This window comes from Schistocerca piceifrons, chromosome 8 (assembly GCF_021461385.2).
Source record: "Schistocerca piceifrons isolate TAMUIC-IGC-003096 chromosome 8, iqSchPice1.1, whole genome shotgun sequence".
Classification (NCBI taxonomy): Eukaryota; Metazoa; Arthropoda; class Insecta; order Orthoptera; family Acrididae; genus Schistocerca; species Schistocerca piceifrons.
Window position 1 is genome coordinate 6341843 of NC_060145.1, and position 24252 is coordinate 6366094.

Below are 24252 nucleotides of genomic sequence, written 5' to 3' on the forward strand. Positions count from 1 at the left end.
GTTTTCTATTCTCTCTGAAATTTCATTCCTGATCTTTACGTTCATGGTTAATTTACTTTCTAGATTCTTAAAGCATCTACATCTTTACTAATTTTTCCATTGCAACTTAATCATTCAGTTTTCTGTTTTCCTACCAATTTTCGTTACTTCACTTTTTGTGAGCTTATTTCCATGCTTGCATTTTCAATTACTCTCTGCCAGTTGTTCTTCCAATTTCTGCTCATTTTCTCCCCAAATCATATTTCAGGCATATGCTACGATTTTCATATTGTCTGCTGTTGACCCTTCATGAATTTTCCTTATGATGTTGTTCATGACTATACTAAAAAGCACTGGTGAGAGCACGCTTCCCTGCCAAGCCCCTGTGTCTATCATAAACCATTATGATCTTTTGCTGTCTATTATAACACAGTTTAGGCATTTTTGTACATATTTCTGATTCTCAGTTGCATTCCTTTTGTCAGTTCCAGTCTGTTCAGACCTTGCCGTATCTCTTCCCTTCTTACAGTCTCATAAGCCTTTTTTATATCTATGAATGCAACTTCAATATAACTCCCGTTTCGTTTCTACATCCTGTTTGTCTGTAAATGTGGCATCTGTAGTTGATCTTGCAGGTTGAAATCCTTGTTATTCTTCTCTTAACTGTGATACTATCTTGTCGTGATTTTCTGTAGAATTACTTTTTCATAAATCTTCATGCTGGGGCACAGTAGTGTTGTTCCTCAGTGATTCTCAAAGAGTGCTTGTTACCCTTCTTAAGGATAGGTGCAATTACTCCCTTTGTCCAACCGTCGGGAATCTTTCCATTTATCCATGCTATCCTCATTCAGTGCACCCACTGAATTCTGACAGGCCCTGCAGTTCTGATCATTTCCTCTGTAATGTCTAGAAGCTTTGCCATTATTCATACTAGGTACAGAAAGCTGGTTGAAACCTGATAGCAGTGAGATTTTTGGGAAAAATTTAAGTATATAGTGAACGGATAGGCTAATAGAAAATGGAGGTAGTGTACTTGCCAGAGTAGACAAGAAACTCAAATCCACTGAGACAGAAATTGAAGTTGCATGTGAGATTGTTTGGGCAAGACTCAGTATCGGGGATGGGCATAAAATGGTAATAGGGTATCGCCCACCAGACTCATCTCGTGATATAACCCAAAACTTAGGTAAAAACACAATTCACTTGTATGTAAGATCCCCAATCGTACTGTAATGATTGGTGGAGATTTTAATCATCCATCAATCCATTGAGAAAATCAAAGTTTTGTTAGTGGTAGATGTGATAAGACATCCTGTGAAACATTACTAAATGCCTTCTGAGAAAACTACTCAGAACAGATATTTCAGAACCCCACTCATGATGGAAATATATTGGCTCTAATGGCAACAAAGAGACCCGACATCTTTGAGGATGTCCACATTGAAACTGGTATCAGTGATCATGTAGTGGTTGTGGAAACAATGATTACCAAAGTACAAAAGATGACTAAAACAAGCAGAAAGATACTACAGTAAACTAGATAAAAAATCAGTAGGGTCATATCTTAATGATAAACTTGAAACTTTAAGCATAGGCAGGAGCATGTAGAGGAACCATGGCTCAGGTTTAAATGAACAATTGACCATTCACTTTGTAGATAAAACCCAGTAAAACAGTTCATAATGGGGGGGGGGGGGGGGAGAGGAGACCAGGAGACCCTTCATGGTATACAGCCAATGTAAAGAAACTTCTAAAGAAACAGAGACCGTTGCATAATAAGTGTAAAACAAAGCATAGGATTATAGGCAGAGAGAGGCTGAGTAAACACGTTTGGCTGTAAAGAGAGCAATGTATGAAGCCACAAAAGAAATTCTAGTCATATGTAAAGACTATTGACGGCTCCAAAGTCAGTGTCCAATCCCTAGGGAATGAGACAGGAACTGAAATTGAGGATAGCAAAGCATAAGCTGAAATGCTTAACTCTGCTTTCAAATGTTCCTTTACAAAGAAAAGTACTGGAGAATTGCTCCCATTGAATCCTCATACTGCTGAAAAGATTAGTGAAGTCAGTATTAGTGTCAGTGGTATTGAGAAAGAGCTGAAATTGCTAATATTGAAAAAAGCTCCAGAGTTCGACGGAATCCCTATCATCTTCTATACTGAATTTGTTGCCGAGTTAGTCCCTCTTCTAACTATAATATATCGTAGATCCCTCAAAAAAAAAAAAAAAAAACAGTGCTCAGTAGTTGGAAGAAAGCACAGGGCACACCCATCTACAAAACGGGTAGTAGAAGTCATACACAAAATTGCTGTCCAATGTCCTTGACATCAGTTTGTTGTACAAATCTTAGAACATAATCTGAGCTCAAACACAGTGAGTTATTTTGAAGAGAATGTCCTCCTCAATGCCAACCAGCATGTATTCCAAAAACATCAATCATGTGAAACGTGACTCATACTTTTCTCACATGATGTATTGAAAACTTTGAATCAAGGCAGTCAGGTAGATGTAGTATTTCTTGATTTCTGAAAAGCATTTGATTCATTATCACACCTACGCTTATTGTCAGAAGTTTGATCTTATGGGGTATCAAGTAAAATTTGTGACTGGATTGAGGACATTTTGGTAGGGGGGACACAGCATGTTATCTCAGATGGAGGATCATTGCCAGATGTAAAATTAATTTCAGGTGTGCCCCAGGGAAGTGTGTTTTCTGGCCTCTCAACAGATACCCCTCCGCTGTGGTTGCACCCCTGGTACGGCCATCTGTATCGCTGGGGCACGCAAGCCTCCCCACCAACGGCAAGGTCCATGGTTCATGGGGGTAGGGTCAGGTATATAAATTCTCAGATTTACTAATGAAATTGCTTTCACTTAATTATAATAAATATTGAAAGAAAAAAAGAAAAATAAATTATTTTAGTCATGTACCTTAAACATATTGCTAATTTTTCTTTAGTAATTGTGGACTCTCACAAGTTACTTGGTTTTCCTTTTTGAGTCTTCTTCTATCAGCATGTGAATCTCTCCAAACTGGTGGTTGTGTAACTGGAATCTTTCCCCAAATAATTGATTGGGAACCTCCATAGACAACATATATCCACCATGTATACTAGACTTGTGCTTGTACTTGTTATTCCACAGAAACCTAAAATTGAGTTCCAAATCAGATTCGGAATCTAAATCTCAGTACATTTAGGGGTTAAAGTGGACATTGCAGGACATGCTACACTATGCACTGAACTGCCAAAGCTGTGCTGCTCTGCCATGCCTCTTCTCTGTCTCTGTTGAGTGAAATGTGCAGTTACTTGCTGGGGTGCTGCCGCTCTGTCTGCTGCATGCAGCGGGCCATGCTGAGAGACAAATGGATTGGTGGAATGAAAGACTGTGAGAAGAGGAGAAAAGATGACTGGGAAGAGGGGTGGAGGGGCAGGGAGTGAGAAACGTGGTGGGAGAAAAAGATGGAGAGGCTCGTGTTAGAAACAGCCCCTTCCTGAACTGTGAATGATGATGATTTGCAGCATGGTCGACAGGACCGATTGCAGACCTCTGGTACAGAGCCGAGTGGAGGGTCTTAATCAGAGGCTCAGATGGTTCTGCGACTGTGTAGGCTGCAGATTCCTCGACTTGCGCCAAACGGTGGTTGGGTTTCAGGTTCCGCTGAATAGGTCAGGTGTCCACTGTATGCAGGAGGCGGGCTACATGGGTAGCAGAGGCTGTGTGGCATGAACTGGGTGGTTTTTTAGGTTAGAGGGTCTCGGGAAAACCTGGCAGAAAATCCAAAGAGATTCTGGTCGTATGTGAAGTATGTTAGTGGCAAGAAACAATCGATGCCTCCTCCGCCTGATAGCAGTGGAAATACTGTCGAAGACAGTGCTGCCAAAGAAGAGTTACTAAACACAGCCTTCTGAAATGCCTTCACAAAAGAAGACGAAGTAAATATTCCAGAATTCGAATCAAGAACAGCTGCCAAGATGAGTAACATAGAAGTAAATATCCTCAGAGTAGTAAAGCAACTTAAATCACTTAATAAAAGCAAGTCTTCTGGTCCAGACTGTATACCAATTAGATTCCTTTCGGAGTATGCTGATGCTTCAGCTCCATACTTAACAATCACCAATATTCAAGAAAGGTAGTAGGAGTAATCCACTAAATACAGGCCCATATCGTTAACGCCGATATGCAGCAGGATTTTGGAACATGTATCGTGTTCAAATATTATGAATTACCTCGAAGAAAACTGTCTATTGACACACAGTCAACATAGGTTTAGAAAACATCGTTCCTGTGAAACGCAACTAACTCTTTATTCACATGAAGTGTTGAGTGCTATTGACAAGGGATTTCAGATCAATTACGTATTTCCATATTTCTGGATTTCCAGAAGGCTTTTGATACTGTACCACACAAGCGGCTTGTAGTGAAATTGCTTGCTTATGGAGTATCGTCTCCGTTATGTGACTGGATTTGTGATTTCCTGTCAGAGAAGTCACAGTTCGTAGTAATTGACGGAAAGTCATTGAGTAAAACAGAAGTGATTTCTGGCATTCCCCACCGTAGTGTTGTAGGCCCTTCGCTGTTCCTTATCTATATAAATGATTTGGGAGACAATCTGAACAGCCGTCTTAGGTTGGTTGCAGATGACGCTGTCATTTATCGACTAGTAAAGTCATCAGAAGATCAAAACAAACTGCAAAACGATTTAGAAAAGATATCTGAATGGTGCTAAAATTTGCAGTTGACCCTAAATAACGAAAAATGTGAGTTCACTCACATGAATGCTAAAAAGAATCCGTTAAACTTCGGTTACATGATAAATCAGTCTAATCTAAAAGCCGTAAATTCAACTAAATACCTAGGTATTACAATTACGAACAACTTAAATTGGAAGGAACACGCAGAAAATGTTGTGGGAAAGGCTAACCAAAGACTGCATTTTATTGGCAGGACACTTAGAAAATGTAACAGATCTACTAAGGAGACTACCTACACTACACTTGTCCGTCCTCTTTTAGAATACTGCTGCGCAGTGTGGGGTCCTTACCAGATAGGACTGACAGAATACATCAAAAAAGTTCAAAGAAGGGTAGCTCGTTTTGTATTATCGCAAAATATGGGAGAAACTGTCACAGAAATGATGCAGGATTTAGGCTGGACATCATTAAAAGAAAGGCATTTTTTGTTGCAACGGAAACTTCCCATGAAATTCCAATCACCAACTTTCTCCTCCGAATGTGAAAATATTTTGACACCGACCTACATAGGGAGAAACGATCACCACGATAAAATATGGGAAATTGGAGCTCTATGGAAAGATACAGGTGTTCGTTCTTTCCATGCGCTATACGAGATTCAAATAATAGAGAATTGTGAAGGTGGTTCGATGAACCCTCTGCCAGGCACTTAAATGTGATTTGCAGAATATCCATGTAGATGATGATGATATGTAAGGATGAAGTTTGTTTGGCTGCTTTGCAAGTGTTAGACCTCAGATTGTGACTATGACATGACCTACTGGTTTTGAAGGGAATTGTATTTGTTAAAAAAACATACAAGTGAGAATAATTAACTCTGATATTGTAAAAGAAAGACTGTAGTATATTTTGGAATGGGTTCAGGTTTTCATTGTTGATCCAGCTGTTAACTAACTGATCTACTGGCTCATAATTTGGTTGGATTAAAATCGCACATTCTGTTGGCATATACAGAGAATAACAGGTGTGTGTGTGTGTGTGTGTGTGTGTGTGTGTGTGTGTGTGTGTGTGTGTGTTTGTACCTGGAGCAAGCAGATAATATTTTCAGAATTAAAATTACCAGGGAAATTAGTAATGGAAAATTCCAGCATAAAAGGTTTGTTTGTGACAAATATTACATAATGATACCTGCCTTCATTTCATTTTATAAATAAACCTGTTTCTGAACCATTTAAGCTATGTGGGATGTGGGTTGACACTACCATACTTCACACTTCTTTGCACTAATAACAGATTTTTTAAAAGCTGTAGTGGATGTCTTTCTTGTCTCACATGTAATGCGTATTGACATTTTCACTCATTTTGTAGAGAGGAGGTTCTTTATAACAAAGCACATAAGAAGAAATTGTATTAGGAAGTGTTGGAAAGTGGGAAAGTGTTCTCATCTGCGAGAACAGTTTATGGCGGGAGATTATTGACTCTTGCTAATGATTATGATCACTATTTTTAGGGCAATGGAGATTTTTCCTTTTGGAAAGGGAAGAGAGTCCCCCAAAAAATTGCTACACGACACAAAATGGAGGGGAGCAGTCATCTGATCAACTTTGTCAACAGTGCTGTAAACATAGTTGTTATTAGAATTTATTTTTTGCCTTTTGTAAATTATACTATCTACCCTTTTCTTTCCTTTTGTTTACCGCATCTAGTGAAAATTTTGAGATATAGTTCAGACAATGTTGCTGTGATGCAGTAGGTGCGTGTGTTTACTTGTTGCTCACATTCTTACATAGCTCTCTCTCTTTCTGTTGCTTTTCATTGTTGTTGTTCTTGTTGCTGTTGCTGTTGCTGTGGTCTTCAGTCCAGAGACTGGTTTGATGCAGCTCTCCATGCTACTCTATCCTGTGCAAGCCTCTTCATTTCCGAATAATTACTGCAGCCTACATCCTTCTGAATCTGCTTAGTGTATTCATCTCTTGGTTTCCCTCTACAATTTTTACCCTCCACACTTCCCTCCAATACTGAATTGATGATCCCTTGAGACACCTGATCCCTTCTTCTAGTCAAGTTGTGTCACAAACTCCTCTTCTCCCCAATTCTGTTCAGTATCTCCTCATTAGCTACATGATCTACCCATCTAATTTTCAGCATTTTTCTGTAACACCACATTTCGAAAGCTTCTATTCTCTTCTTGTCTAAATTATTTATAGTCCACGTTTCACTTCCATACATGGCTACACTCCATACAAATACTTTCAGAAATGACTTCCTGACACTTAAATCTATACTCGATGTTAACAAATTTCTCTTCTTCAGAAACGCTTTCCTTGCCATTGCCAGTCTACATTTTATATCCTCTCTACTTCAACCATCATCAGTTAGTTTGCTCCCCAAATAGCAAAACTCACTTACTACTTTAAGTGTCTCATTTCCTAATCTAATTCCCGCAGCATCACCCGATTTAATTCGACTACATTCCGTTATCCTCGTTTTGCTTTTGTTGATGTTCATCTTATATCCTCCTTTCAAGACGCTGTCCATTCTGTTCAGCTGCTCCTTCAGCAGGTCTTTTGCTGTCTCTGACAGAATTACAAAGTTTTTATTTCTTGTCTATGGATTTTAATTCTTACTCCAAATTTTTCTTTTTTTCCCTTTATTGCTAGCTCAATATGCAGATTGAATAACATCAGTGATAGGCTACAACTCTGTCTCGCTCCCAACCACTGCTTCGCTTTCGTGCACCTCGACTCTTACAACGGCTTTCTGGTCCCTGTATAAATTGTAAATAGCCTTTCGCTCCCGGTATTTTACCCCTGCCACCTTCAGAATTTGAAAGAGAGTATTCCAGTCAACATTGTCAAAAGCTTTCTCTAAGTCTACAAATGCTACAAATGTGGGTTTACCTTTCCTTAATCTATCTTCAAACATAAGTTGTAGGGTCAGTATTGCCTCACATGTTCCAACATTTCTCCAGAATCCAAACTAATCTTCCCCGAGGTCGGCTTTTACCAGTTTTTCCATTTGTCTGTAAAGAATTTGTTAAATTAAAAGGAAGGTCTGTGTTGGTCATAATATTGATGTTTCATTAGTAGCAGAATCGATTTACGATCACATAGTGATCATCTTCGGTGCTGGAAGTTAAAAATTTTTATGTAGCAATCAGATTGAATAACATCAGGAGTAGGCTACAACCCTGTCTTGCTCCCAACCACTGCTTCCCTTTCATGCACCTTGACTCTTACAACGGCTGGACATACAACCCCAAATTTGACGTCTCCATTGAAGTTGTTGCATAAGGGTGAAAAGGGACACTTTCTCGACCTTATGGAAGTGATGGAGATTTTTTGCCATCATAAATCTCCAAATATAGCGTTACTTAATGAACAAATGATTTCGAGAAGTACACACTCTTGGGAGTGATTCCCTGCTTTCCTGTGTAAAAAAGCTGTCAACTAATGGCCAGTCATGACAATTGGCGATCCAAAATCAATCGCTTGTAAATCCCTCTTATACAACGTTTCACTCAAAGTCATTACGAGAACACGTACGTTAGTTTCTATTTTACCTATCTTACTGCTTAGACACACATGTTCTGGTTTGCACCAATAAAGTTTACTAATTTAGTTTTTAAAAATAGTATTCTCCATTTTGTTCTTTCAATTCTGGAAGTTTAGGATGCCTATTGGAACATAGTTTTCGATGTAGTCGACATCTCTGAGGCACTTACACGAAGTAAATTGTAACTATTTTCACTTATATGTAATTATTTTATGTATCCTTTTAATTCCTTTGCCGTTTGAATTTGTTTACATTAAAATGTTGTAATAAGGGTTCCGATACAGCTCATGTGTATATATCTCATAACTGCATTACAGTATTTTATTATGTTAACGTTGTTCTCACATACTAGATAATACGTGTGAATCAGTTATCTGAACCGCGTATTACCCATAATTTTCGTTAGCTAACATATTTTAATGTACAGCATTTTTGAGGTTCTTTATTGAGATTAAATGGCTGGTACTTTTAGCACTGGTTTTGTAATAACCTCTGTTAACTGGTGGTCAGGTTACATAACCGACAGTCATAACAGGTCTCTAACAAAAATCCATGCACACAACACATTAAGCATTCGGTTATGACAATCTATATGGTTTCCCAATAGACAAGGAATCAAACCCTCATCGCTTTTTTGTAATTATTTAAATTGCTAGTTTGTCACTACATTGTAATTGCTTTAGTAATTGGGAAAATGTGCGTGATCTGGCTCTAATTAACTACAGTGCGATGTATTTTTTGGAAATAATTTGTACTGTTACTTTTCGCACCTTATGATGTTTTTTCTTGATATACGATGTATATTACCATTTATCCAGTACTTGCATTTTAGATTAATTGTTATGGCCTATTTTGGATATATGGTTTTTTAAAAATTAACTTTTATGTTATAAGGGGTCCCATTGCTGCTATAAGACATGTAATAAAATTATCTCCTTTATATGAGTATCAAAAACCGTTTGCTTGACAGTTTTCATTTCTGTTCTATCAACTGTAGAGGTATGATAGGTTCTGACCCAGTGCTTGTGCAAAAAAAAAAAAAAAAGTATAACTTGAGTGCAATGTATTTATTTGGGGCAAAGCTTTTATGCTTTAAAGAGAACACTGTTTCCTTATACCCAAGTTCTGTTTGTATCATATGATAAATTTTTCTATAAATAACAGGTGTGATAGTGGAGGTATCTACTAAGCTAGCGTATTTTGTCTCTATCCAACATATAATTTATTCTTTGTAATTTGTAACAGTAGTTTTCACTCATGAATGCGCTAAACGATCTCTGCATCCACAATGTGCTTTTAAAACATTCTGCTTTCATAATTATGATGACTTTTTAATTTATATAAAGTGCTCACATGCCCTAACGGGATAAATGAGATGTGTGTTTCATCACGTTGTTCATGGCATTCTGAAATGCTATATTGTGACTTACAAGGTATAATTACATTTATGTATTTGACTTATTGGTTTCAATGTAATATTTTACATAAATTAAGAACCTTATATCTCTGACTCCCTACACCAGTTGGCAGTTACTGTGTTGTAACAAATTCTGTTATATTTGATGTTACGTTATTTGTATATTTTTCTTCTTTCCTAGTCCTGTAATTTTACAGCATATAACTTACCCTGTTGGTTTTTATTCTGGCATGTTTTTTAAGTTGTTTGAAAATAACATGTCAGCATATGTTGGCAAGATGTGCATTACCCCCCTGTCTTTTTCTTGCTGTGCGTTTTTTAATGTACAATTTTAAAATTGAAATATTTAATTAATGATTTGGTGGTAATCTCTTGGCAAATAAAGAATTGTTAAGTCTTCACGTGACACACGCCACATAGAGGGCGTTCCAAGACCCTGTCACACCGAGGTCTGCTGTATAGGTGATGTAAACAGCGGCTTCAGTTATAGTGATCGCTTCTCAGTTTTGGTTATTGATAACTTGATACCAGTGTCTGAGTTTAATGTGTACAGGTATGTTCTTTCGAACAGTTGGTTTATACTCAGGTGTATTTGTGCTTTTTGTTTTTACTCACTGATTGCTATGTAAAAAAAAATTAAATAAAATAAAAATTTAAAAAAATATTAACTTCCAGCACCAAAGATGATCACTATGTGATCGAAAATCGATTCTGCTATTAATAAAACATCAATATTACAACCAACGCTGACCTTCCTTTTAATTTAACATATATGGTCGTTGGGCACACAGCACTCCATGGAGTCGCCAATCAATAAAGAATTCTTGTTAGTATTTTGCAGCCGTGGCTTATTAAACTGATAGTTCGGTAATTTTCACATCTGTCAGCACCAGATTTCTTTGGGATTGGAATTATTAAATTCTTCTTGAAGTCTGAGGGTATTTTGCCTGCCTCATACATCTTACTCACCAGATGGTAGAGTTTCGTCAGGACTGGCTCTCCCAAGGCTATCAGTAGTTCTAATGTAATGTCATCTACTCCTGGGGCCTTGTTTCGACTTAGGTCTTTCAGTGCTATGTCAAATTCTTCACACAGCACCATATCTCTGATCTTATCTTCATTTATGTCCTCTCCCATTTCTATAATATTTCCCTCTAGTACATTGCCCTTGTATAGACCCTCTATATACTACTTCCACCTTTTTGCTTTACCTTCTTTGCGTAGGACGGGTTTTCCATCAGAGCTCTAGATATTCATACAGGTGGTTCTCTTTTCTCTGAAGGTCTCTTTAATTTTCCTGTAGGCAATATGTATCTTACCCCTAGTGATTCATGCTTCTACATCCTTACATTTGTCCTTTAGTCATCCCTGCTTAGCCATTTTGCACTTCCCGTCGATCTCATTTTTGAGACATTTGTATTCCTTTTCGCCTGCTTCATGTACTGCAGTTTTATATTTCGTCCTTTCATCAGTGAAATTCAGTATCTATTCTTTTACCCAAGGATTTCTGCTGGCCCTTGTTTTTTTACATACTTGATCCTCTGCTGCCTTCACTATTTGATCTCTGAAAGCTACCCATTCTTCTTAAACTGTCTTTCTTTCCCCTGTTCTTGTCAATCATTTCATAATGCTCTCTCTGAAACTCTCTACAATGTCTGGTTCTGTCAGTTTATCCAGGTCCCATCTCCGTAAATTCACACCTTTTTGCAGTTTCTTCAGTTTTAATCTACAGTTCATAACCAATAAATTGTGGTCAGTGTCCACATCTGCCCCCTGGAAATATCTTTCAATTTAAAATCTTGTTCCTAAATATCTGTCTTGCCATTATATAATTTGTCTGAAACCTTCCAGTGTCTCCAGGCCTCTTCTACGTATACAACCTTCTTTCATGATTCTTAAACCAAGTGTTAGCTATGGGTAAGTTATGCTCTGTGCAAAATTTTACCAGGCAGCTTCCCCTTTTGTTCCTTATCCTCAATCCTTATTCACCCACTATGTTTCCTTCTCTCACATTTCCTACTCTGGAATTTCAGTCACCCATGACTACTAAATTTTCGTCTCCCTTGACTATCTGAATAATTTCTTTCATTGCATCATACATTTCTCCAATATCTTCATCATCTGCGGAGCTAGTTGACATATAAACTTGTACTACTGTGGTACGCCTGGGCTTCGTGTCTATCTTGGCTACAATAATGTGTTCAATATGCTGTTCGTAGTAGCTTATCCTTGTTACAATTTTTTTATTCATTATTAAACCTACTCCTGCATTGCTGTAATTAGATTTTGTATTTATAACCCTGTATTCACTTGACTAGAAGTCTTGTTCCTCTTGCCACTTAACTTCACTAATTCCCACTATATCTAACTGTACTATATCCATTTCCCTTTTTAAATTTTCTGACTTACCTGTCCTATTAAGGGATCTGACATTGCACGCTCCGATTTGTTGTACACCAGTTTTCTTTCTCCTGATAACGATGTCCTCTTGAGTAGTCCCTGTCCGGAGATCCGAATGGGGGACTATTTTACCTCCGGAATATTTTACCCAAGAGGACGCCATCATCATTTAACCATACAGTAAAGCTGCACAGCAAAGCTGCTTTGGTTGATATTACAAGGCCAGATCAGTCAATCATCCAGACTGTTGCCGCTGCAAATAGGCTGCTGCCCCTCTTCAGGAACCACGTGTTTGTCTGGCCTCTCAACAGATACTCCTCCGTTGTGATTGCACCTATGGTACCACCGTCTGTATCGATGAGGCACGCAAGCGTCCCCACCAACACCAAGGTCCATGGTTCACGGGGGGGTCTTCATTGTTTATAGTAATTAATTATGAACTGAGCTTCTTTGTTGATGCATTGTTGTATTTTTAAAACTGTCTTCATTTGCTGTATTGTCACATTAGATTCAGAAGATTGGAAAAATTTCTCCTACATTAACTCCCCCCATTTTTTTCCAGGGCCTGCTGAAATATTGCGACAGAGTCCAGAAACAAGAGAGTTCCTATCCATTCTACAAAAATACATTCCATTTGTCCTGATACTCTGCGCAAAAGGATTATATGATCATCGAGCAGGTAATACTTGGACTGCCGATAAAAGATTATACGTTGAAATTTTATTGATCATGTCATTGTGTTTGTATTCACATATAGAATGTTTCTGTCATTATGATAAGCATTTTGTGTGTGTAAATGTACTGAAAATAGTGTTAATGAAGACTTTTTTGTCAGTGGAATTTATTGTAATGTTGAAAAGATGAACAAGAGAATATAAATTCTGTTTGACAATGAAAGGATTAGAAAAGCTTAGAAGAAAATCTATATGCTATCAAATTGAGATGCTTGCTGTGAATGGGGATGTAGTAATTATCGACAGGCTTGAGATAAAACTAATTGTTCCATCAGACTTTAGGCATTCTCCCCCCTTTTTTTCCATTCAGATCTTGAGGCTATTGTTACTTTATGTACTGTAAACTAACTACTGCCACTTCGTTGTTTTGCTTACCATCATTGTGAACTACATGCTTCTCAGTTTACTGCCAGGTATCTTCATATTTTATCCACTGTAAAAGATGCAATATAAGGGGAAGACAACCACTTACATATAGAGGAATGGTGTATGGTGCACAGAAACATGTAATAGAAAACAATTAATACTTGCTTTTGAGCAGTGCTCTTTTTCTAGTAAAAGTACCCACAATCACACACTACCTTACAGGCACCCAAAAATACACACTTGTGGTAGCAGCGATGTTGATTATTGCATATTGATTATCGAAAGTAGTTGTCTGCATAGGTGGAGGTGGAAAGTGGGTAGGAAAGGATGCATGAGGTAAGGACGGGGTAGCAGGTAGTGTGAGGCAGGTGACTCGGAGCCTGCACGAAATGACAAAAAGCGCTTTGAGGGTAGTGCATGTAAGGGAAATAGATAGAGAGGGGAGGAGAGGAAAAGGTGGTGATGAAGAGGGAGACAGGAAGGGGAGAGAATAAGGGGAATGGCTGTGAGCTGGCGAAAAGGGGGCAGAGGCCTGGAGAGAGAGAGAGAGAGAGAGAGAGAGAGAGAGAGAGAGAGGGAGAGAAGTTGGGGGTGGGGGGGGGGGGGGGGGGGAGAAGAGTAGTGCGAGAAGGAACTGCCTGCATAGTTCAGAGAAACTTGTGCTGGAAGAGAATATCCAATTGGTCCATGTAGTGAAGCAGCTGTTGAAAACATTTCTGTTGTGGTGCACATCATGTCGAGCAGCTGGATGCTAGAGTTAGTGGCTTGCCACATTTTGGCTGTGACCATTCATGCAAGTGGCGGACACGTGATTACTTCTCATGCACACACAGATTGCTATGCAGTAATCACATAGCTGATATATAACATGTGGGATGCGGAACACTACTTTGGATGATATGGGAAGTATGGTTGAATTGAGGTTTTGGGTTGAAGGTGAGGGCTTCAGAAAGTATTGAGACTTCACAGAGATCAAACTTTTGGCAGAAATCTGTAGTAAAATACTTCACACAATTTAACTTCCGATGTAACTGTAAAAGAATTCTTCTCAGTAAATTAAAAAGAGAAAGATCCAAAGCTAGAAAGAGCAGACTCATTAGCCAAGAAGTCAAAAAATTTATTTAAGAATAGGAAAGATACCAGACTAAGTTAAACAGCAAGTTCAACATGTTGAATAATAAAACTAGTCCAGCCGTAGATGAAATGGACAATCATTCAACAAACATACTTGTGGAAAGATCAAAATATATTGCAGGTAAAAAGATAGCAAAAGAAAAATAAGGTTAGAGTTCTAAGTAGATAATAATAGGACCATGATGGAATAGGCTGCATTAAACAAAACTATTCAGGAATTGTGTCAAGGGAATGCAGAAAGCAACAGTAAAAATGTAGTAAGGGATTAAGTCAAAATATTAAAAGTATGAAAAAACAGAAAATAAACTGCAAGTACACTTCTCAAATTTGGCATGGATAACGTTGTGTAAGTCCCACAACATTTCATCGAAGCAACTGTTCATCACATGTAGATGTTTACAGTAGTTATTGCTGCAAGACATGACTGGTGATTTTCGCGAGGCAGAGCACGTGTACCACCAGTTGCATCTTGCAGCAATAACTACTGTAACCACCCGTAGGTGTTGAATAGTTCTTCAATGAAATATTGTGGGACTTATACAAGTGTTGGAAGTGTCCACAATAAATAAGCTGAGAAAACTTGAAAAAATTATAAAAGAGAAAGCTGTGATGTGTAGACATCATTTTATCATTTAGATGAATGATGATGCAGTATTTAACAGTAGAGAGAACGTTGTGCCCACATTTGCAGATTGGAAAAAAATTCTGTGGTCCAAGAGGTGAATCAGAAGCGCATTTATCAAATAATGATATTGAAGAAGTAATACTGCTGGAATGTAAAAAGCTACTGGAAGTATGCAGAAAATAAAGGTACCTGGAGAGAATGTTCCAATATAAGTAATTACATTCAGTCAAAGAAATATGAAAGAAACTTATGAAATTATTTACAGAATGTCTGCGGAGAAGACAATTCCTGAAACTGAGATAGTGTCTTTATTCTACTTAACAAGAAATGGAAATGTCGTACGGCTAGGCCCTCCCGTCGGGTAGACCGTTCTCCTGGTGCAGGTCTTTCGATTTGACGCCACTTCGGCGACCTGCGTGTCAATGGGGATGAAATGATGATGATTAGGACAACACAACACCCAGTCCCTGAGCGGAGAAAATTTCCGACCCAGCCGGGAATCGAACCCGGGCCCTTAGGATTGACAGTGCGTCGCGCTGACCACTCAGCTACCGGGGCGGACTACTTAACGAGAAAGAAGGCAGACAAAATACTCTAAAATTAACACAGACTTTATAGAGAAAACATCGCATCTTAATCATACAAACGAATGAGATGGCTTTAGAAATGGATGAAGCACAATGGACTATTTGCAAGTTGTGAACGATTTAATGGAATGTATAGTGACACTGTATTAGCACTTTTTCTGGAATTCTTAGATTCTGAGAAAGCTTGTGACTTGGCTTCAAAAAATGTATACTAACATTCTGTGAGAAACAAGGTGTTAAATTAACTTATACTAGTATATTGAAAAATTTGTATGTAGTCGGTTTTACAGTCTCTGTTATACCTCACGTTAGTGGTAAATTCAGAATTGAAAGAGTATTCAAGCAAAGAGAGTCTATATCACTAACACTGCAATTATCAGTCCTAAAGGATGTTTTCACTTCCATAACTGGGAAAATTGAGGAATATATGTTCATGGAATATCTGAAGTACCTTTGTTCAGGGATGGCATTGTATTATTTATGTCTTGTACAGATAAACTTCAACAATAAATCGTGTATCTTATTAGAATAGGTTTTAAACTAGTCCTGAAGGTAATTTTAATAAGACAAAACACTGCACAACTAGTGTACAAAAAATATGGTGATACAAATTAATAAAGAAGTCATAAATGTTATAATGGGGCTTTTCTTTATTTAGAGTCACTGAAGACATAGAAAAGATGAACAGGGAGAGTAACAAACAGAAGAGTGGAACTGACCTGGAGTACTTTTCATAAAGTTTGTCAAAACTAGGCTTGATAATGTGTGTGAAAATGAAAGTTTACAATCATTGTGTATTACTAATTCTGATTGATGGCACTGAGACAGGGATTTTTAATGTGAAAAAACAGTTACAAACTTGAGGGTTGCTCAGTGATTGGAGGAGAGAGATGCTCATTGGGAGTTACTGGGAGAAACAAGAAAACACATAGATGCATCAGGGAACAAACAGGAGGGGAGTATGTAATGGTGAATTTAAAGAAAATGGAATGGAGGCTTTCAGGACTTACACATAATTTGATCATAAGTGTCTGGACACCCCTATGTAATGTGGAATTGAATAGTAGATGTCACAAGAGGCAGACCTGCCAGTAAAAGAGGTGGTAGGATAAATGTGCTGTCAGCAGAGCAGCAGTTAACAGCAGAGTAGGTCGGGCAGGATAGCTCGGTGACTTTGAATGTGGATTAGTTGTTGGACGTCACCTGAGTGACAAATTCATCAGGGACGTTTCAGCCCTTCTAAAGCTGCCTAAGTCAGCTATTGTGGTGGTTGTGAAGTGGAAATACGAAGGAATCACTACAGCTAAATCGAGGCCAGGGAGACCTCGTGCTGATGGGCATGTACTGTCAAGCATTGCAGAGGGTGGTTGTAAAAAAATGACATGAAATCAGAGGAGGGAATCACTTGTGAGTTCCAAAGTGCTACCAGCAATCCAGCTAGTACAATGATTTTGTGTATGGAGTTAAAAGAATAGGATACAAAGGTTGAGCAGCTCCTCTTAAGCTACACATTTCTGTAGTCAGTGCTAAGCATTGCATGAGTTGATGTAAAGAGCAATGCCATTGGACAGAGGATGACTGAAAACAAATGATTTGGAGTGACCACCCACACACCCTGTGGCAATTCCATGGAAAGGTTTTGATTTGATAAATACCTGGAGATTATTGCCTGCCATCATGCATAGTACCAGCAGTGAAGTATGGAGGAAGTGGTGGTACGGTATGAGGTGTTAGTCATTTTTAGGGTATGGTGCATAAGAAAATGCTTAATTTGATGTGATAGGAACACATTTTGCAGCATTGTGTACTGCTTACAGTAACGGGATGGTTCAGAGGTGATAAGTGTATGTGTATCAGCATGACAGTGCACTCTGTCATAAAACAGTTTCTGTGAGGCAATTGTTTGTGGATAACAACATTCCTTAAATAGATTGGTCTACCCAGAGTCCCTACCTGACCCCAGTTAAACTCCTTTGGGATGAGTTGGAACATTGACTTCACTGTGGACCTCAGCATCCAACATCATTATCTTCTCTGGTTTCGGCTGTTGGAGAAGTGTGGACTGCCATCCTTCCAGTGACATTCAGACATTGCGTTGCAGAGCTCGAGCCATCATAAAGGTGAAGAGTGAAGACACACTATACTAATGTCCACTAATAGGTTTCCGGATGCTTTGATTAGATGGTGTATCCACAGGAATGTGTGGTAGAGGACCAAGATAGCTCTTTATTGGATTCCAAGAGATATGAAAACTCTGAGACTATGACTTAATGGATGGTGGGTAGATGACATTAGAAAACAGACAGGAGCAATTTCAGTGCATTTAACTAGAGACTGTAATGCATTGAAAAATACACTATGTGGTCAAAAGTATCTGTATTGTGCTGCCATCTAGTGCCAGGTACTCCATATCAGCGACCTCAGTAGTCATTAGACATCGTGAGAGAGCAGAATGGGGTGCTCCACAGAACTCACGGACTTTGAACGTGGTCAGGTGATTGGGTCTCGCTTGTGTCATATGTCTGTACGCGAGATTTCCACACTCCTAAATACTCCTAGGGACACATACAGCACAAAAACATACAGACCAACCTCATCTGTTGACTGACAGAGACTGCCGACAGTTGAAGAGGGTTGTAATGTGTAATAGGGAGACATCTATCCAGACTATCACAAAGGAATTCCAAACTGCATCAGGATCCTCTGCAGGTACTATGACAGTTACGCGGAGGTGAGAAAACTTGACTTTCATGGTCAAGCAGCTGCTCATAAGCCACACATCATGCCGGCAAATGCCAAACGGTGCTTTGCTTGGTGTAAGGAATGTAATCATTGGATGATTGAACAGTGGAAAAACGTAGTGTGGCATGGCGAATCACGGTACATAATGTGGCGATCTGATGGAAGGGTGTGGGTATGGCGAATGCCCAGTGAACGTCATCTGCCAGTGTGTGTAGTGCCAACAGTAAAGTTCGGAGGCAGTGATGTTATGGTGTGGTTGTGTTTTCCATGGAGGGGGCTTGCACCCCTTGTCATTTTGCGTGGTACTATCACAGCACAGGCCTACAATGATGTTTTAAGCACCTTCTTGCTTCCCATTGTTGAAGAGTAATTTGGGAATGGCGATTGCATCTTTCAACATGGTTGTGCACCGGTTCATAATGCACGGCCTGTGGTGGAGTGTTTACACGACAATAACCATGGACTGGCCTGCACAGTGTCTTGACCTGAATCCTATAGGACACCTTTGGGATGTTTTGGAAAGCCGACTTCGTGCCAGGCCTCACCGATCGACATCAATACCTCTCCTCAGTGCAGCAGTCAATGAAGAATGGGCTGCCATTCCCCAAGAAACCTTTGAGCATCTGATTGAATGTAAGCCTGCAAGAGTGGAAGCTGTCATCAAGGCTAAGGGTGGTCGAACACCATATTGAATTCCAGCATTACCGGTGGAGGGTGCCACGAACTTGTAAGTCATTTTCAGCCAGGTCTCCGGATACTTTTGGTCACATAGTGTGTAGGGAGGTCTTGTTCCTTCCTGCAGATGGCTTAAAATGACTAATAATGAACACACATTTTATTGCACATAACATTAGAGTAGAAGCATTCACTGTTATTTTTTATTAGTTTTTTAATATATATGTTATTTGGTGGGGTGTAATTTTTTGAGTAAATTTCATATAACAGTACTTAAAACAGTCCCATACTCAGGATATGAGGGGGTGAGCAGATGTAGGAATCCTGTCACTGCCACTCACAGAAAACCCTTAGTGGAGGTGGTGTGCATTGCCTTCCTCCAACCTGTTACAAAGTGTCAAGCATGTATCCGTGTCTTGTGGATGACTGTGATGAGTATTTGTACAGTGTAGTGTTGGGTTTGTGTCGTGATGGATGAAAGGAAGGGAGAGGGTCGAACCCAGTGCCAGCACATAGCCTACTCCTCATGAATAGCACAAAGGGGGCTGCTACACTCTACTTCTCCGTACGATGGATGGATTATTGTCAACAGTGTCACATGCCCTCACTTCATGAGACACTGCAGAAAGGTTTGAAATTTAATCCAAGACATTGGCACAAAGACTGGCAATCGGGAAATTTGCACCACCACCTCTCCTCCCCTTGCCGCCCAAATACTGTGCAAGTGAAAATTTCATCCAACACAAAGAGTTGAACTGGCTTACCTCAGAGTCAAGGACCACTACACAAAGTGGGCATTAACAGCCTCAGCTATGGATGCGGATAAATTTCATATTCATTGTATTTTATTTTTTTGCTCTTAGTGCACCGTGTATGCTTTCTCCACGTAACTATTTTTGTAATACAAAATTTTATGTTTATTCATAAATAATTTCTGACAGATATGACAGTATTAAATAACATGTAATTTGGTATTTTAACTGAGGCCTGAACTGTTTCAGGCATTCTTATATTTCTGGCCTTATCAATAACGGCATGCTATAGCAACACAGTTCTAAGGAGAGAAATTGGGAAACAATCTCGCCGTAGCCTTGGCACTCTTGGTCTCGTTGTAACAAACTTACTTGTTTGTATCCTTGGATTGTATTATTTCTTTGAGGACCAAAAGCTCTATCTCAGGTATGTATTCTTCTCAATTGATTAATAGTTATGTTGTAATGCCACCCACTTGGCAAGAGACTGGGAAGTTAGTTACATGTGATAAGATTTGTGCAAGGTATTTTCTAAGAGTAGGAATGAGAAGCCATCAGGCATTCACCAACATCTGTTGTAGAAAAATAAAACAAGACCAAAATCACTTGGCCCAACAAAGTATGCAAGGTTTCGTGTAGCACTTTTGTGTTGTCTCATTTTGTACCTACAGCTACACCAAATTGCCAATTGCAGTATTCTTCTGTTTCACTGTTATCATTTCTTGTTATTTCCTGCAGCACTATATTTAACTGTTTCAAAATATGAACTTTTTAATATTTTTCTGGAGATGAGTCAACCATAAATACAATTAAGTCTTCAATATTTCTGTACATAGCTATTGATTTTGTATAATATTACAAACAGACAGAATGGCTGACAGTACTTACCTCCAGAAGGTGAAACTCCCAAGTACTGCCAACAGGCACATTTAAACTGGAAAGGAAAAAAGTGAAACCTCGAAAACTGAAAGATCCTCTTCCCAGTACGGAGGTATAGGTCACTTAGACCTCAGTTTGAGAAGGATCCACTTGTTTTGAAGACAAGGGGAGACTCAGAGGAAGGGGAAACATCCGAGTAGGAGGTCAATGATAGATTCATGTATTAATTTACATAAAATAAGGAAAAGGCCACAACTTACCTTTAGCAGACTGGTGCGCAGAAATACAAAACAGAAAACTGTGATCACAAAAGCTATTGAGCTCTTCCTCTTTTTCTGCTAAAAGTACACAAATTCACACACAGGCATCCAAATACACTCACTCCTGCGGTCACAACGAGAATGACTGGGGATTCCGCCTCCATGACCTCTGTGTCAACAAGATGTTAATCCCTGATCTTCCTTTGTTATTATTGATTGTAGATTATTGAGAGCAGTTGCCTGGACAGATGGAAGTGGGAAGGGGGGACGGAAGGACACATGAGGCAAGGAGGGGGTGGTAGGACATTGGGAGGCAGGTCTTACAGCAGGTAACTTAGCTGCTGCACAAGACAAAAGTAATTCAGAGGTTAGAACATGTAAGACAGAGAGTGGGAGAAAGGGAGGAAGGGGAGGAAAGTAATGTGGAGATGAAGAATGTGTGTGTGTGTGTGTGTGTGTGTGTGTGTGTGAGAGAGAGAGAGAGAGAGAGAGAGAGAGCGAGAGAGAGAGAGAGAGAGAGAGAGAGAGAGGGGGGGGGGGCACATGGTGATGGGGGTGGGGGGAGAAAGCAGCACATGATGTGGATGTTGAAGGAGTGCTGTGAGCAGACGAGAGAAGGGGAAAAGGTAAGATGAGGCTATGGGAGACAGGTTGCAGAAGTTTGGGCCATGGGGCTGCAAGAGTGCAGAATATACTGGAGAGACAATTTCCACGTGCATAGTTCAAAGAAAGTTGTGCTGGAAGGCAGTATCCAAATTGCCTGCACAGTGAAGCAGCAGTTGAAGTCATTTGCATTGTGGCGTGTAGTGTGGGTGGGTGTTGGGTGGGTGTATGGGACAGGTCTTGCAGCTAGGTCGACCTCAAGGAAAGGGCCATGAGAGTGCAGGGTTGAGAGCAGGGTTGGAGTAGGGATGGACAGGGATGTTCTGTAGGTTGGGAGGATGACAGAACACAACTTTGGGTTATGTGGATAGGGTTTTGGACAGGATAGACCTGAATGAGATTTTCACTCTGCAGCGGAGTGTGCGCTGAAATGAAACTTCCTGGCAGATTAAAACTGTTTGCCGGACCGAGACTCGAACTCGGGACCAATGCCTTTTGCAGGCAAGTGCTCTACCAACTGAGCTACCCAAGCACGACTCACACCCCGTCCTCACAGCTTTACTTCTGCCAGTACCTCGTCTCCTACCTTCCAAATTTTACAGAAGCTCTCCTGCAAAGTTCTGCAAGGTTCGCAGGCCATAAGTACTCCTCAGTTACATGAAAAAATGGTTGCAGCATGCTTATAAATATATTTATTCATCTATGTCTTTGTTTATAACCAATATATACTATTCATGAAGAAATTGGGTAAATATTTACTGTGTTTTGGAAAGCACAGAGACATTAGGCTACTGGCCTACCTTTTGTTCTATTCCTTTGATATATGTTTATTTAGTTTGTTTCTGTATCTAATAATGTGTGTTCGAGTGTGTTTATGGTCCAGCTATAGGAATATGTATTTAATTTCAAGTTATTTAAATGTAAATCCAGCATTTCGAATGTGTTTCAATATATTTGTGAATGTACGTTGGCTTGGACATATGGAGGGAGCACTCCAGCCAATCGCAGCGCTCATTGCTAAGAGAGATGTATGGAGGTTGGGGAGGAGCATAATTTCTGAAGAGGACACAGTCAAGTACGGCACAGGACACGGAGAGCGCTGGATGCAACAGTGCGAGGGATGCACATTCACGAGAGGGACTTGGAGAGTGTGGAGCGGCTTGCGCGTGTTCGTGGCAGATAGAAATACTTCGTAGTGCTGACTTGTGCACTTGTGAGATTTCCGTGGCTTCTACAGTGAAGCTGTAGTGTGCTTTTACAAGTAAATATCTCACAAGCTATGGTGTTGTTCATAACTAATTACCCGCAGTAGGAATCTATTGTTTCCCTGTTATTCAACTTGTATTTTATTTAATTGCTGGACCATCGACACCAGTAAGTGTTTTGCAGAAATATACCGCATTCTCTGCTGTCGTACTCATCATTTAAAGTCGTTAAGAAAGTACCTGCAGATTTTTTTTTTCATTGCAATCTTTCATTTATAAATTTATATGTTTCTTTCATAATTCACAATTGCCGAGTGATAGAAACCTTTGACCATTCGATTCATGTGTGTATTCTTATCGTATACTGAAGACTCAGCAGTATATGGCCTTTAATGTGGCAACTATGTAACCCAGCCCCCAGACAATGAAACCAGCCAAAACTTTTAATATTGCAACTCTGAGTCGGAGGGTACATAGTTGAGGGCCACCATACCACCACCATTTCATTTCCATTTAATTGGAAAGCCTGCATTATGTTCTTGCCTTTCATGTTAGAGCCGCTGTCATAGCCCTGACCCCTCATGTCCTCCAAAAGTATTTTCATTTCTTCTAACTATTTTAAGACTACCTCTGTAAGCCTCAAACCAGACATATCTCGTACATGTACAAATCCAAGAAAATGTTTAATAATATTTGCATCACTCGTGTCAAGGTCGGTAGAAGTCACATTCACAAAACGCACTATCATTGTCGTTTGCTCAACAACCGAAATATCTGGTGTACAGTCCAAAATCAAAGTATAATATTTAGCAGATCTCAATTGAGACAGTATTTTGTTTTTAATTTTTTGATGGAGAAAGTGAATTATTTCACTTTGTATGTTTTTAGCCAGATAATGACGAGACTTATTTTCACCATGTGTTGTCCTCCCCATTTATTCACCAGAACTGAATCAAATTTACCAAATAATTCAACCAGTTTTAAGAAATTCCCATCTTTGTGAGTGAACAGTTTGTCAGAAGTTCCTCTGAAGGGAAGAGACTGCCTAGCCAAAAATTGGATAATTGTTATAAGGCGTTTGATTACATCTTTCCAATGCTGGGTTTCTGCATTTAATATCTGCCAGGATTCTGGCATCGACAGTATTGCCAGATTTTAATCTTCTGGCGAGGTCCACTCACTTTTGGTGCGATTGTAAGTGCACTTGGGACCTACTGTGGCTAGCTAATGTCTCAGAAATGTGCTGTCAGTCACCTGAAGTCAATAATATTTTAATGTTACTTATAATAAGTCACATAACAGTCGCTGAGTGCACCCACTTTCCGAATGGAAGGTAACCTGATGAATATTTAATGTTTGAAAAGAGTTTACAACTGAAACAAGAAACAGCATTTGCACTTGTTGAATAAACTAATAATTTCCTCTGTAGAATTTCACCATTGCACAAACTGTGACTGTAATTTTTAGAGTGAAGCAATGATTAGAATCGTCCTTAGGGCAGCTTTCAAATTCTGTTATGTATTCCGGAGGCCCTGTTTCGACTAACGTTGTTCTAACAAAATCATCTATTTTGTCAGGCCATTTTGTGGGTCTGAATCAACTAATCACTGACAGTTTGAGTATCAAGCAAGGACCTGCTAGAAT

The 24252-nt window shown here is 39.3% G+C and overlaps 1 protein-coding gene across 1 annotated transcript in view; it reads left to right on the plus strand.

The window, feature by feature from the left end:
* Positions 1-24252, plus strand: part of LOC124711720 (RING finger and transmembrane domain-containing protein 2) — an 86381-nt gene that overhangs the window by 41067 nt on the left and 21062 nt on the right. Inside the window, exons 3-4 of the mRNA XM_047241930.1 lie at positions 12609-12725; positions 19911-20088. Of these exons, the coding sequence (XP_047097886.1) occupies positions 12609-12725; positions 19911-20088 (295 nt within the window). The remainder of the gene's footprint in view (positions 1-12608; positions 12726-19910; positions 20089-24252) is intronic.